General features: G+C 47.7%; 1 protein-coding gene across 3 annotated transcripts in view; it reads left to right on the forward strand.

Moving 5' to 3' along the window:
- ADAM19 (ADAM metallopeptidase domain 19) overlaps positions 1 to 15,759 on the forward strand; it is an 81,057-nt gene that overhangs the window by 40,111 nt on the left and 25,187 nt on the right. For all 3 annotated transcript variants that reach the window (XM_025867140.2, XM_025867141.2, XM_025867143.2), the window contains 4 exons: positions 4,435 to 4,627; positions 5,290 to 5,355; positions 10,060 to 10,131; positions 13,623 to 13,789. In XM_025867140.2, the coding sequence (XP_025722925.1) occupies positions 4,435 to 4,627; positions 5,290 to 5,355; positions 10,060 to 10,131; positions 13,623 to 13,789 (498 nt within the window). The remainder of the gene's footprint in view (positions 1 to 4,434; positions 4,628 to 5,289; positions 5,356 to 10,059; positions 10,132 to 13,622; positions 13,790 to 15,759) is intronic.

A 15,759-nucleotide genomic window follows, 5' to 3' on the forward strand; every position in this document is an offset into this window, starting at 1 on the left:
GGGCTGGGGTCAGGGCTGCACTGGGAAATGAGAAACCTGTTCACCAGAGCACTGGGATCTGCCACCAGCTCTAACATTAACTCACTGGGTGACCTTGCAGATTCCTTTTCTCTGGGCTTTGGTTCTTCTCATCTAAAAAAGAAAATAGATCACATCACGGGAAGGACTACTGAGTGTTGGAAGTTCTGCGCTGCAGAGAGTGTATGGTCCCAGAGAGGTGGGCGCCTGGGGCAGGAGGAGGTGGCTCATCCACCCACAGCAGGCCATCAGCATCTGCCCCTCTGCCAGGGAGGGGCATGTCTTCTGCCTTTGAATACCTGGCCTTCCTTCTGAAGAACACATTATAAAGGCTGCCTCTGTGTTCTGGCACAGAGTAAGCCCGTGCAGGGCCATACTGCTAAGTCATGATGGGTGTAGATTCTGGAGACAAACCAGTCCTGGTCTAAAACCTAGCTCCCTAGCATCGGTTTTCTCACCTATAGAATGGAGACAGTCGTGACATCATTGGTGGATTTACCTTAGGGCAGGAGTGCAGTCTGTTGAGAGTAGGGGCTCTTTTTGGTCATATTGCCTCCCCAGTGCCTAAAACAGTTCCTGGCACATAGTAGCTCCATCTATGTGTGCTGAATGGCTACTGAATCGTTCCCTATTACTTCAGTTATCACAGCCACGTGCGCTGTGTGAGCTGGCCAGCGTTATTGAGTTAGTACAATGCTGGTAGACAACAGAGCCAGAATTCAAGCCCAGGTATGTCTCCCTTCTGAGCTTATGCTCTCCACTTGTGCCTTGCCACCCCATTCCTGAGGGAGCACTTCACCTATGTGCCTTCTTCCTTCTGTGCTGCCTTTGATGCTCCTAGTACCTCTTTCTCATTGGATGCAGATTGGGGTTGGGGGGAGGGGCGGGAAAGAAGGGGAACGGGGTGGTTACCTCTTAGGGCAGCTCTGGATGTAGGGACGTGGGATGTGTCTCCTGACGTTTAGCGCTGAATGGACACATTCCTAGGAAGCGCTTCTTGCCTAGGTCCTTCAAGGGTGCGTTTGGGTGAGTCCCGTGGTCATTCAGGAGTTAAGCACGAATCACTTGCTGCTGCCTGCCTGTCCTGACCTCCCAGGGCTCCTCTGTATAATTTCATTTATATCAGGCTCTCAACAATGAGCAATAGGGTAGAGAGTGGAATGGAGAATAGCGTGTGAGGTCTCAGCCACCCAGCCTCCTGGGCCCCCCTCCCCTGCCCCCTGGCTGAGCTCCGCCAGTGCTTACATTTAGCAAATTAGATCAACTGAGGCTCTTAGAAAGATGAATGACCTGTGGGTGCTCAGGGGAGAGCAGCTAGCAGGATTTGGGGGTGGTGATAGGGCAGGGCTGCGGGAACTAGAGTCTAAGAAATCCTCTCCCACCCCCGACCATTGTCAAAGCTGGTGCTCACTGTAAAGTGCTGGGGCTTGTGGCGGCTTCTCCAAACCAGGCAGTCGGGGAGGATTGCAGCGGTGCCATGGGCGAGTTACCAGGGACCACAGTAGGGGGAGGGGAGGGGAGTGGCCACGAGTTCTCAGTGTCCTGCTGAGCCCTAATATCTGCCTGCTCTCTGAAACAGAATCATCTGGGCCTTTGTGAAAAGACAGGCTCCTGCCACTGAGCCTGGGCTCCAGGCCAGACTTCCTGAGTGTGCCCGTGCAGGGAATTACCATGGGACTTGTTTACAGTGCAGATGCTCCAGCCCACAGAATCTGAGTCTCCTACATCTGTAGTGTTAACATACACTGCAGAATAGTCTAATAGGTAGCTCCGGGAGCTCTGATCCTGGAGATCGCTGACCCCTAAGTTTGGAACTCACTGGTGGAGACAGACGGCCCAGAGGCTGCCAGACCTTAAATCTTTGGCTCCAGATAACCATCAGACCTTGTTACGCAACCTCTCTGGGGCTCAGTTTCCTCATCTATAAGATGGGACTCATGATGGTGCCTTATAACACTGAAAAAAGAAAAAAAAAGAATGACGATTGTAAGTACAGTGTTTGGCGTATGGTTAACTCTCGAAAAATGGCCTCTAACAGTGAAAAGTAGCCTAAATGCCCCCTTTGTCTTCTCATCTGCCAGCAGACTGGTATCTGACTCCCCACAGGCCGATCACACCTCCGTGGGGAGTTACTAGTGCTTGTCAGCCGTAGCCCGTCTATAAACCGGGGATGTCTTTCTGGCCCACTCTGCAGCGCTGTTGTGACAGAGGCAGTGTGAGAACATGGTTAAGGTTGTGGGACCTGGAACCAGACTGCTTGAGTTCTTACTACCCGTGTGACTTTGGGTCCATTTATTAACCTCACCTAGCCTTAGTGTTCTTATTTGTACAATGGGGATCAGAAATGTTAGTGTGAAGAAGGAAATACTCAGCACAGTGCCCGGGCCTCTACATAGCCACCATGATTGCTCTTATTCACCATGGACCAAACTCTGGCCTGATCTCTGCTCTATCTGACCCAGAGGCTTGTTCAAAGGATGCCTGGTCAACCACACTGGAACCTTCACTGGTTCCTGTGTGGAATTTTCCACTCACTGGGTGTTACCTACACAGCCACAACCCGATGGGCACAAAACCATCATCTGACTTGCTGTCAAGCCCTCTGTTTCCAGTGTTTGGAGCCACTGGGGGAAACTGAGGTCATGGGAGGGGCCTTGGTCCGCCAAGATGAGAAGAAAGCTTGGCAGCAGGATGCCCGCGGTGGCTCTGCCCTCTGCCCTTTCCTGTCTGGACTCGAGAGTGGATGTGACCCTTGCTCTTTGCCCCACTCCCACCCCCAGCTGTTCAGGGAGCACCTTTGGTGTCCTGCTGAGGGGCTGGTCCCGGATTGCTGTGTCAGCCTGGGTGAGGCAGCCAGGAAGTCGTCTGGCTCCCTGGCACCGGAATGAAGTCAGCCAGGGATGGATGCCAGGAAGGCTGCTGCTGATCAGAACTTGGCGCTATCTCTCCCACAGGCATCAGGCTCTTCCCAAAGGGCAAAACCTGGGTGGGGATTCGAGGGGGTAGGGGGGGAGGTGGAAGCTGGGGCAGCCAGGGAGGGGTCCTGCCAGGTTAGAGTGACAGAGACTGACTTGGAGATACTTTAGCTTTCGAACTTTCTGGACAGGTGAGGGCCTGTGGCTTTGGAGCCCATGAGATGCTGCTGGTGCCCTGGGGTTTATTCCTGGGCTTCTTCCTCCCCCAGAGCCCTGAGTGCATTCCTTTGCTACAATATTCATCTCACCATATCAAGGATGACAGATGCCTGCTCCATGGGCCTGTACTCACCCTTCCGTGGATTATTTGTGACAGTGATCAATAATAGGTCCTGGCACTCTTTCTTTTGGAAGCCTCATTGATGGGGTGCCCCGAGGCAACTGTGTCTAATCCATCAGTGTTAGAGGCGATGAAATCTTTTTGCTCTGTTATATACTCTAGTGATTTATTCCCAGGTTCAGAGTCTAAGCTCCATGGGGGCAGGCTCTTTGTCTGTCTTGTTCACTTCTCCATCCTCAGCAACTAGTTCGATGCCGGGCAGATAGCAGGAGCTCAGGAAATACTTGTGGAATGAATGACTGTCCCCCAATGAAGCTGTGAATTACTCGAGGACAGGGATGATGTCTAGATCACATCTAGTACAGATTAAGAGTTCAGTGTGTGAAAGAATATAATGAATGAACACCTGTCCTCATTCTGAGGTCAGTGCTTGTATCTAGAACCAAGAGCCAAGAGCAGTCATGCATCCTTGGTTGTGGACATCACTTCACTAAAGAGCAGCCTCATTGGGGCTAGTAGGAAGGCCATCAGTGATGCCTCTAGCTTTGGTTTCTTCTGTACACTAAAATCTTTCCATTTAATCATCTGAAGTCTTGTTAAATAAGTAAATTATCATTTGAATTTACACATGGGGAAACTGAGGGTTGGAGTGATTTTTTTTTTTTTTTTAGAGGTTCATTGAAGATCATTTGACAGCTTAACGTTGGAGTGAAGACCAGAACTTGGGTCTCCTCACCCCCAGGCCACTGTTTCCTTTCCAGTCACCAGACCATCATTTTCTGAGTCTCTAAGTTTCAACTTTTGATTTGTCATATGCCATGTTTGAGTTTGGGAGGCTTTTTGGAATCCTGGTCTTACCGTCCTTTATATTATTAACTGTCCCTGGTGAGCCTTTTTAGAACCTTTGAGCTTCTTTGTAATAAGCTTTTAGTACCTGAAATTGTATACCACCTTTCATATACATGTGCAGATTTCTCTGGAGAGGAAGTCTGAGTTTGCATCAGGTTCTTAACCAAAAGGTGCGTGACCGCATAGTAAAGTTAAGAACCAGTGATCAAAACCAACCCTGTCATTTTTGCATATGGAGAAACTGAGGCCTGAGCAAGAGACTTTTCCAAGACTATAATCTTTGACCAGAGATTCTGTTTCTCCTGTTGACAGAGGACTGATTATGGTGAGCAGTAACCTCAGCTACATCATCGAGCCCCTGCCTGACAGCGAGGGCCACCACCTTATTTACAGATCTGAACATCTCAAGCTGCCCCTGGGGAACTGTGGGGTCAAGTACTCCAAGTCCACCACCAGGGACTGGGTCCTTCATTTTACGAACCAGACCAAGAAACGACCTCGCAGGGTGAGTCTCAGTGCAGGAGTCCTTGAGGATCTTGAGGATCCTCTGAGGATCCTTGCTTTGGATCCAGTATTTCCAAATTAAAGGAGATGGCCACGAAGGAGGAAATAACGTTTCTCTTTTATTCTAAGTTACTATCTTGTTCACGGCTGTGTGAGATACCCTTGTATTGGATGGAATAACTGCTTTTGGGAAAAACACTATGACATTTAAAATACCCTGAGATGCTGATTTCAGAAACTTTAAAATGTAAGAAAAAAAAATATGCCTCCCCTTTTGGAATAACCACTTAACCATATGCACAAAATGCTAATATTTATGTATACTGAAAATAGAGGGATGTTGTTTCATTGCTTTTTGGGAACTTGATTGTCAGCATGTTCCCTCACAGTATGGTGGCCCCTGTACTTGCCTGCTCAGCTCATTATTTTTGAGTATAAAGGACTGGACTCATAGTCCCAGAGCAGCCCCAGTGATAACCAAGATGGCGGGCAGAAGGTGTAGTGTGGATAATGGGGACTCTAACCAGCATCAAGTGTAAAATCAGTAAGGAGGTCCGCTGCTTATTAACTAGCACCATTTCTTAGCAGTTGTTTGTTTTTTTTTTTAAATGAGGCCACACCCACCATTTCTACAGCTCTGATATGCTTATATCTCTTTCTTAGATGAAAAGGGAAGATTTACACTCCATGAAGTATGTGGAGCTTTACCTCGTGGCTGATTATGCAGAGGTAAGGGGGAGGCAATGGGTTTTAGTGGAAAAGCTACTCTCTCAATAGCTTCCACTCCAGGCTTCTAACCACTTTAGGTAAATACTGAAACATTCATCTTTCTCCAGTTTGTCCTGTGATTTTGGCCTTAAATCTGACCAACGGCTGTTTTTGCTATTTTAAACATAGTTGGGAAAAAAAACAAGGAAAAAAAATCTCTTCTGGCTCCATACATTAATCAGATAGAAAATTAGCAACTAGCGTTATTTGGATTAACATTTCTTAAACTGAGTCTGAAGACCTTTCGGTTTTGGTGCTTATTCTTAGGGAGCCCGTAAATTCTCCATAGAAATTTGAAAAAAAATTTTTTTTGCAGAGATATTAAGTATATTCTCAGTCATCTGATTGAATACAATTTCCCTGCCCGTGTGTGGATCCGTTTGTATAATCCCCTTGGTGCCAAATGAGAACCATGGTTCCCAAAGCATCAGCGGCACCTGGGAACTTACGAAGTATAAATTCTTAGGCCCCACCCCAGACCTGCTGAGTCCCAGTCTGTGGGGCTGGGGTCCAGGAATCCCTGTTTTAACAAGCCCTCTGGGTGATTCTGGACACAGGCAAGTTTGAGAACTAGTGACCTAAGGAATAGCTGTTTGCCCTTTAATTCTGTATTTCTCAAATCAGCCAGGTTCTCATGGGCCTTGGCTCCTAAGATTTGTGATGAACACTCATCTCTCTCACTCTTTCCTTTGTTCATCAGTGATATCTTGATTTTCTTGTATGTGTCGAGCACAGAGCTTGGCCCCAGGAGATTAAGACAGACCTGTCCCTGACATCAGAGTTTACGGTAGCAGCACAAATACTCAAGTGTGGTGACTGCCAAGATTGGTCTTCATAGAAGATTAGAGCAAAGATCGTGAAAGGTCTGGCATGGTTTTGGGAAATGGGGAAAGCTCCAAGGGGATGATGTTGCAGCTGACACCTGAAGAGTGGGTTCAGGTCCCAGAGCTTAAACTAGCCATATTTCACCTCCAGTCCTCACTTCATGTAGTGACTCAGCCACAACAAAACACGTCTGGGCAGGGGCAGTCACGATGACCTGAGCACTCACCATGTTCTAACGCCAGCGCCGCACCTGGGGCTGCCCTAGAACAGAACTCGTCGGGGCTCCATCTGTCTCATGCCCCATCCAGATGTTGCAGTTACCAGCTCCCCGAAAAGACCTCATCCCAAGGCGGCTTTACCTAGTCCACGGTCCCAAAGCATGCATTCTGGAGCAGTGCGGGTCGTGGAAAGAACACTAGGCTTCGGGCCGGAAGAGCTGCCTTCAAGCGTGTTAGTGGCAGTGGCAGGCGGCCACTAAGAGACAAGGAGTTGCTAACTGGGCAGAAAAGTGGAGGTGAAGGGCATTTCAGGCAGAGGGAACATCATGTTCTGCTTTGAGAAGAATTTAGCTTTGTAATTGATGTAGGTATTGGTTTTTCCAGCAGCCTTTCTTTCTCTCTCTCTCTCTCTCTCTCTCTCTTTCGTTTTCCTTTCGAAAGACTGGTGTATGTGTAGGATGGGGGAGCAGTGTGGGGAGAAAAATCTAAAGCTGATTTAAAAGCCGAGGCTCCGTGGTCATGGGGAGAGGTAACGACGCTGGCCTCCGCCTGGCAGGACTGCCTTGTGGTGAGAGGGCCACTGGAAAAGAGCTGAGTTCCTCTGACTCCAGGACATTTTTCCATTTAAGCTTTTGTTAGATGATCTAAGATCATCTCATACAGTGGTCTTGGACTTTCTTTTATGTATATATTTTAGCCACAGAATTGTTTGTTCAGATAAAGTTCCTAGGACCCCCAAAGCTCCTGCTCTAATGTAAAGGTGGGGTGATTCTCCCCTTTAGCCCTGCACTCTCCCCAGTGGCATCTTGCTGGAGGGTTCTAAAACCTACTGGGTGTGAAACTCTGGAAGCTGAAGTAGTGGGGGTGGGTTAGGGCTTGGGCATCTTCAGTCTCATGACCTTCGGGGTCACAGCAGACCCCCAAGAGGAAAAGTGGCCCCCAAGGCGCCTCAAAGATGGTGGTGTGGTCTAGGACCATCTTCCTGTTCCCACAGAGAGAGCCTCCAGCACCAGCCCCATAGGCACTGCTGACAGGCTGTGATTCGTGCAGCCTGTGCATCAGGAATGTGCTCACTTCTCAGGGTCCTGGGCTTTGAATGATTCACTGGAGGGGGATGTAATCAGCCAGGCTGGGTGCACAGGATGACAAATCCCCTCCTCCCCATACCATCTCTCCCTGACTCCCTCTTCAAGTGGCCTCTCATCCTCCGCAGGCAGAAATGTATTCCTGACAATTAATTAATCTGAGAGGTTGGGAAGATAGGGAGGGGGAGGGCTACCTTATCTGTGATTTACAACCTGGTGCTGAGACAGGCCAGGCTCCTTCTCTGGGCTCTGAACTTGGTCCTGCAGGGAGCAGAGCCGCCGGGAGAGTGAGTTATTGTGGTAAAAATGACCAAGCAGCTGCTCACTCCCTGGGCCTAGGTGGGAGGGCCTGGGGCAGCTCTCCGTTTATTCATTCCACAGGTGAAGTGGGAAATCTAGGCAAGGAGAGAGCAAGACAGGATGTTGTAGGAGGATATGGGATAGTTGTAAAAACAGGCCTGCAGAATGCTGTCATGCTCCAGACAGAAAGTGGGGTAGTTGGCAAAGGCCAGATGATATACCACATTTTACTTCCTGTGTCACCCTAGAAAGTATAAGGTTGCAATATTTCTTTCTTTCATCAGGCATCTGCAAACTCTAGCCAATGGCCAAAGCCAGCCCACCACATGTTTTTGTAAACAGAGTTCTATTGGCACAAATGCTTCCCGCTGTATGTGTTGTCCATGGCTGCTTTTGAGCTGCAGTGGCCGAGTGGAGTAGAAAGGACGCAGTATGTCTGCAAAGCCTCAAGTATTTACAGTCTGACCATTTATAGAAAGTTTGCTACTCCTGCTTGAGGCTGTTCTGGACAACGTGGTACATTACTTTATGGTGGTATTGTCAACCAGTTGTTTAAAGATAGGATTAATATATGTGAAAAACAGTGACCTCTGACTCTGATGTTCTAATAAATATTCAGTAAATGTTGCAACCCTTTCTCCGCAGTGAGACCAATTTAGAAATGGGACGACTCTATAGAGAGAAACTTCAGGATTCACAAGTCATAGGTCCAAGTGATGAGGCTTTGCATCAAATTGCGCTCTAGAAAGCAGTGGGGAAGTGAGATGATTGACGGTTCTGAAGGAGCCCAAGAAGTCCAAAAGCAGTGGGAGAATAGAAGCGGCGGTTTTCTTCCCTGTATCATGGCCAGCCACACCCTCATCCCAACAGATAGCCCAGGGTGTTTTATCTGGCTGTTCTTTGTGATTCTTGCTTGAATATTTTTGTGGGTTGGGATGGAGGAAGGATGTGAAGGGTTGGAATTGAAGAACCATATATAGTGTGTACAGGGTAAATCAGATGGGTACCCAGATTCTCTGTAACGATGGCAGCGTCCCGGACATGCCCATCATTTGCAAATTTAGGTTGCAGTTGTAGCAGATTTTATCTTTACACTGTGACGCTTCCCTTCATTGTTGCACCTGAAAGAGATGTATTCCCTTTCAGGCAGGAATGATCAATGCGAGGCTACATACTGAAATGTCTCCCCACCGGTACCCATGGCAGACATTTGTAATCGAGCACAGCACTCTTTCCTGCTGAACCCCACCGAGTCTCAGAGTTCTTCTCACTGTAGAAGGCACTGCCAGTCGATCTGAGTGGCATGCCAGACAAAGCCTGTTTGCCAAGGTCTTACGGTCCTGGTTGCCAGCACCCAAGTGTGTCATTCATGTGGCCTCCCATTGCAGTTATTTATGTGCCCATTTTAATTGTGTATTCCTTAAATACAGAATCTGCCATTGTTATTATTTCTGGCTCTTTTTCTTTCTTTCTTTTTTTTTAAGATTATTTTAGAGAGTGAGAGTGCAAGCGAGCAGGGGGAGGGGAGAGGGAGAGGGAGAGAATTCCCAGCAGACTCCCTGCTGAGTGCAGAGCCTGATGCAGGGCTTGATCTCACAACCCTGAGATCATGACCTGAGTGGAAACCAAGAGGCAGATGCTCAACCGACTGAGTCACCCAGGAGCCCCTCTCTTTCTGTTTTAATGCAAGGTCCTCTGGGCCAGTACCAGGATCTCACACACTGTGTCCTACCTAGTGCCAAGCATAATGTTTTGCACATGGTAGACTTTTAGCGGCAATTTGATCAATGTTGATTGATCACATGTAGGGAGGCCTCGTGAGATCCCTGTGATGATGGCTTCATGTTGGAGTGATGACCAATGCGAGGATCAGACTGGTCCCACTTCTAAGCCACAGTGAGAGTTTGCAGGAGACCTGGTAATTTGGAGGACAGGAGAGCAGGTTTGACTTCAAGGGCTGGAGGAAGAGAATTCAGTTTCCTATACAACTATTACATGTCTACTGTGTGCTGGCATTGAACTGGCAGCTGGGGATACCAAGATAAATGTGACTGAGGTTCTGCCCTCCCTGAGCTGACACCGTGGGGGGGGGGGGCGGGGGAGAGGAAATTGTATAAAAATAATTGCTCATAGAAGTCTGGAGAAAATAAAAGCTAATGGAAAGACAAGAAATGGGGCCCAGGAGGGGCCCAGGAAGGGGTTCTGGGGCCTCACCTTGCTCTGCTTGCTCCACTTAGTTTCAGAAGAATCGGCGAGACCAGGACGCCACCAAACACAAGCTCATGGAGATCGCCAATTATGTTGATAAGGTGAGACCAGGTGTGTACTTTGTGGGCAAGGCGCCAGCACCTTAGAAGGGCCACAGGACAGAACATGGCACGGCACCCGAGCTTCCTCAGGGACTGGTCACCCCAGCCAGTTTCCGAGAGGCAATAGCAATGCCACAGAGGCTCCGAGTGGTCATGCCAAAGCCCTAACCATGTGACCTTAGCCAGGGAGCTTGTTTGGGTTGCAATTTTGTTTTGTAGAGGGGCTGGCTTAAATCAGTGGCTTTCAATGTTTTCATTTCTCTGGTGGAACCCTTCTTTTAAATGAAATCGTATGCCAGTGTCTAATAAAGTCAGATAAAAACGGACTCTTTAAACCAAAGCAGGGGTGAGGATCCAGAGTGCCGGCCTCCTGTTCCTTCCCCGCACCCCTGCAAATGGCTGCCAGGGAACCTAGGACGTGGAAGAGCCCAGTTTAAGAATGCTTTGAGGTTCTCTAAGGTTCCCTCCGGGTATAAAGCCCAGTTTCCTGACTTGGGGGAGAATTGAGGTAGGTCAGCATGGGAAAGGTACAGAACCTAAAAGTTGAGTGGTTTGTTTTGGGCCAATCTGTGTAGCCTTCATCTATAAAATGGTTCTAAAATTATTTATCTCTTACAAAGACCATGTGAATGGTTAACTTTCCTAGATCAGGCCCTTTTAAAACATGCCCTTAGGAAATACCCAAATTCTTGAATCTTACTAGAACAGCCTGGTCTGGGACTTGGAAATACCCTCTTTATATGAAACAGAGTGTTTGTTACACTGCAAAATGCAGTAGAATAGATAACCTTAAATTACAGTACTCTCTTGATAGCCTAGTAGTAAATAGTTTTTAAAAATAGATTTTAATATGTTTAAGGTCACAGGTCTCTTTGAGAATCTGAAAATATTTATCGTACAATTTCAGGGCACTCACAGCACTTCTGCAGCTTACCTCTGGGCCTGTTAGGGATTCATGGATCCCAGGTCTAAAGGGGAAATTATTTTTTTCTAAACATTAGAAGATAAAGAAGAGACATTAAATATTTTTTTAGGGATTTATAAGCAAATTTGGTAGTGTTCTGAAGTCATCAGGCGGGAAGAGTCTGTAGTCTATGTTTTTGTTTTGCCCTAGATGGCTCGGGAAACGCTGGTAACAGGTGAAAGTCATGAGCATTTCCTGGAAGGAAGGCCTCCAGGGACACAGCTCAGCCCTCTCTCTAGCTCTCAGTTCACTCAACAATAACATTTAAATGATCCTACATCCCAAACACTCAACATCTGGGAAAACAAGAAAAGCTCATTTCCTGGGGGATATACAGGAGGCAGGCCCTGTTCTCACCCACATGATGTCTATTGTTCTGGAGACCCAGCAGGTGGGAAGCTTGGCTGGGTCTCCCCTTTGTGAACTCTCCAGCTGGTCTGCGTGGTAGAACCAAGGGTGCTGACGAAAAGTGGAAGAGAGGCGACATTACGCCTCAGCCCTTATGCGAAGCCCCTAGCCTTGCTTCGCTGGTCCCTTCTGGCGAGCGGTCTTGGTTTTCTTCTGATTTTAGTCACTGTGGCTGGGGCGAAGGAAGGCACTTTTCTGAGGCTTGCTGACCCAGCTACTTGAACTGAACTGTTGTTGAACTAAAACTGAATGAACTGCACTAATTTGCTGAATCATGAATCCAATCCAAAAATATTTTTCCTTAACTGTGAAAAAGCCAAGTTTAAGTCCTTAAAAGCTCCCACATGAAGCAAGTTAAATTGGAATCCAAACCCTTTATTTTCTGTAATGATTGACCTGGCACAAAATGGGAAAATCAAAAGTTCCTTTGCAATCAACTGTTTTTTCACCGAATCTGGAGCCCATCTGAGACCGCAACTTCTTGGGGGCAAGATGATTCTCTGGATGTGTAAATATGCCAGCACTGAAGCAGTGAGAGTCTTGAGTGGCTCTGAGATCTGATCTGATCATCTGGGCCTTAATCCTGGCTCCACCGTCTTCCTGCTGAGACTTTAGGCAAGTTACTGAACTTTTCTAAGCTTCCGTGCTTGGGACATAGAATGTGCTCCATAAACATTGATGTTACGATTGTTGTTGTTAGCTGCTGCAGTACCTGCCAATTTTGGATTAAGATGGTATCTTCTGCGCATGTGACCTGGGTTTACGTGCAGTTTTGTTTTCAGAGTCACTACCTCAGTAATCTCTAGCGTAGGCCGGTCAAAGAATCCCTTCAACCTGTGCCTTCCAGTGGTACTTAGCTTTAAAGAAAACCCTCTTCCTGTTTATGTGTGTATGAGATGAAAGATACCACTTCACAAAGGTCAGGTGTAGCTCTAGTCTGAAGGAACCTGAGAGGCCTCATTTATAGAATTTTAGGATCTCTGGACAGAACTCTAGAGGGGATCTGGGACCTTTGCAGCCTCGTGCTGGCCACCTGTCTGTGACATTCGTGACAAAGCCTGAACACCTCCAGTGGTGGGAAAGGGAACTTTTGAGAATAAGCGTATCTGTCTACTTGTATATCATTTATACCCATTTACTTCCAAAATGAGTGGGAGACCTCACACAATAATGCATCCATTTACAATTTGGCGTATCCATACTGCGAAATACTATTTAGCAATAAAAAGTGTGACAAACTGATGTATAGGCCATGAGATGGATGAATCTCAGAAACATGCTAAGTGAAAGAAGCCAGACACAAAGACCACATATTATGTAATTCTGGTTAGAGGAAACGTCTAGAAAAGTTAAATCTGTAGAGGCAGAAAGTAGATTAGTGATCGCCTGGGTCTGGGGGTGAAGATGGGAAAAGACTGTAAATGGACATGAGGGACCTTCTTGGTATGATGAAAATACTCTCCAGTTGGATTGGGGTGATCATTTTACATCTTGGTAAATTTACGAAAGATATTGAGCTGTACACCCCAAATGGGTGGATTTTATGGTATGTAAATTATACCTCAACATACAAGAGGAATTTTGTATAAGAGAACTTTTTAGACATGTATAAAAAAGAAAAGTACCATGTAAGGAATTGGGAGAGAGGACTGTCCCGGACAGCTGGGCCCAGGGTACTTATCACAGACAACCGCAAAGCTTTGCTCTGAGCTTACTTCTAACTAACTTTAGTTACAAGGGTGGTTTTTTTTTTTTCCTATTTTAAAATGAAACGGGTCTTTCAGTCTGTTGTACTTATTGGTCACGCCCCACTTAGGGAGCAGTTTAGAAACAGCACTGATGCTGTCTGCATACGAGAGCCTTGTCCACTTGCGGAAGCAAGTCTGTGTCCTGTCCTGGCTCAGGCTTCTTTCCTCTAAGCTGAATGACCCCAGCTCTGCCTCCAGAACATTGCGCATCTTTCTCAGGACCTCACTGCTTCCTCCTGAAAAACGTGACTCGCAGCCCCTGTTGCCTCCCTGCCCTGGGAGGCATGTGCCGCAGAGCAATCCGGTATCTGCATCTAAACGTCGGGTGGTGTTGACAGACGATGCAGTGGCTCTCCTGTGTGCGCTTTCAGTTTTACCGATCCTTGAACATCCGGATTGCCCTCGTGGGCTTGGAAGTCTGGACACACGGGAATATGTGTGAAGTCTCGGAGAACCCCTACTCTACTCTCTGGTCATTTCTCAGTTGGAGGCGCAAGCTGCTCACCCAGAAGAACCATGACAACGCACAGTTAATCACGTACGTGGCCTTTGTGCATGTGTGTTTCCCTGGGCCTGGCTGCACAGCCCCCGCCTGCAGTGTGTGCACTCTCTGCCCTTTTCCCCCCAGGGCTCAGTGTTGGTGGTACCAGCCATCCTGCCTCTCTGGTCCAGATAATCCCTTATGTCTCAGGCATGTGCTCTGCCCCCAAGACGCCCAGGAAAGTATTAAAACCCTGAGAGTCATAGACTCTCAGTCAACCCCAAGCAGTGCTGACAATCTAGATGAGAAACTTAGACTTATACATATTCCGTTGAACATCTGAAACAGTTGGGTGTGTATGTGGGAAGTGACTGACTGTCACTTCAGACTTTCTAAGGGGCTCATTTTGGTCTTCATGGTGCCACGTTGTAGTACGCGTGCTCATCTCCCAAAGCAGCAGCTTACTTAGCTTGCCCTTCACTTTGTCCCCAGGGGCTCAGCGCTGAGCGCCTGAACTGGTTTGAGTGGCAGATAGTGCAGGAACCGTGTGTGTTGGCTGGGAGGGAGACATCGGGGGTGGGGGGAGTTGGGCCGGAATTTCTTCAATCCTGGAGAGAAAAAAATAGATAGTGTTGGGGGTCATGGTGGTACCTGAAGTCCCCTGGAGGTGGGGGGTGAATATTTGGTGTTTTTAGTGTTGACTTCCAAAGGTATTCTGAGACAGTTATAACGAAAGGCACATACATAGTAAAACCATTTTCCTTTTGTTCCCTAAAAAAATCTCTCTGAATCAACGATCAGTTAAACATTTGTTCACTCTTTAAAGGAAATGGGGAGGGGCGCCTGGGTGGCTCAGCTGGTTAAGCATCTGCCTTCAGCTCAGGCCCTGATCCCAGGGTCCTGGGATCGAGCCCCGCATCGGGCTCCCTGCTCAGTGGGGAGTCTGCTTCTCCCTGTCCCTCTTGCCTGCTGCTCCCTGTGCTTGTGCTCTCTCTCTCTCTCTCTCTCTGTCAAATTAAAAAAAAAAAATCTTTAATAGAAGTGGGGAAATAACTGTACCAAAAATCTGGGCTATGGTTATTTCACAATGGTACATTCACCTAGGAAATTTTGGGGTTTTGCCTGAACTTTGGAAGCCTGGTGTCCTGCTTTGGGCAAGACCTTGAATCCAGGTGTCCAGTAAGACTTCCCCAGGGCCATGTCTAAGTTTATAAAATGACCTGTGGGGCTTCCTAGAGATTTGCATTTATTTTATGTGTTTTCTTGCAGATTGTTCCTCTGAAGAAGAATCTGCCTTCAATTCAGCAAACACTTATTAAGTGCCCTCTATGTGTCAGATTCTATGCTAAGTTCTGGTGACCCCCAAAGAAATAAGGCCATCTTGGCTCTCAAAGGTCTTGTGGTCTAGATGAGAAGACAAACAGGGAGCTCTGAAAGCACTGCATAATGCATTTCCATGTAGATCCTTTCAATAAATCCCATGTTTGTGGCGTGCAGGAGAATACTGAGTTTGAGTCGTCCCCTCTCCTCTGCCCTGGATGGATACAGCTGAGAGAGGGATGGATTGAACTGGGGGAATGTAGCTGGCTGTTGGCAGGTTTGCATCACAGTTGCAAAACAAAAGCAGCAACAGCTCATCTTTGCACCCAGCTGCACTTTGTGAGGCTCCTGATGGGACACATCTGTTTCCTTGGCCCCAAAGTGATGTGGAAATGAAGCATCAGCCCCCACAGCTGCTGCCCGATCCCCCCACCCTGCCCCGCCACGCATACCACAGAGCCGGGGGTATGGCACGGGCCCCTGGCAGCTGACAGAAATGGTCATGAGTCACTTCAGCATCATCATGGTCCACTCTCCCCTCAGCCCCTCCCTCTCTGACCTTTTCCTCTGCAGCAGGAATGGGATGCTGCTTTATGAGCCCTGCCCATTTCCTTCCAGGGAATGGGGCTCTGGGCATACTGTGGGAAAAAGTGACCTTTTGCCCTTTCTATTTCTCTGGAGCAGTGAGAGAGTAGGTGAGAGGAAGT

This window comes from Callorhinus ursinus, unplaced genomic scaffold, assembly GCF_003265705.2.
Source record: "Callorhinus ursinus isolate GAN/ISIS: 27379988/994484 unplaced genomic scaffold, GSC_fseal_2.0 scaffold3, whole genome shotgun sequence".
NCBI classification, from domain to species: domain Eukaryota; kingdom Metazoa; phylum Chordata; class Mammalia; order Carnivora; family Otariidae; genus Callorhinus; species Callorhinus ursinus.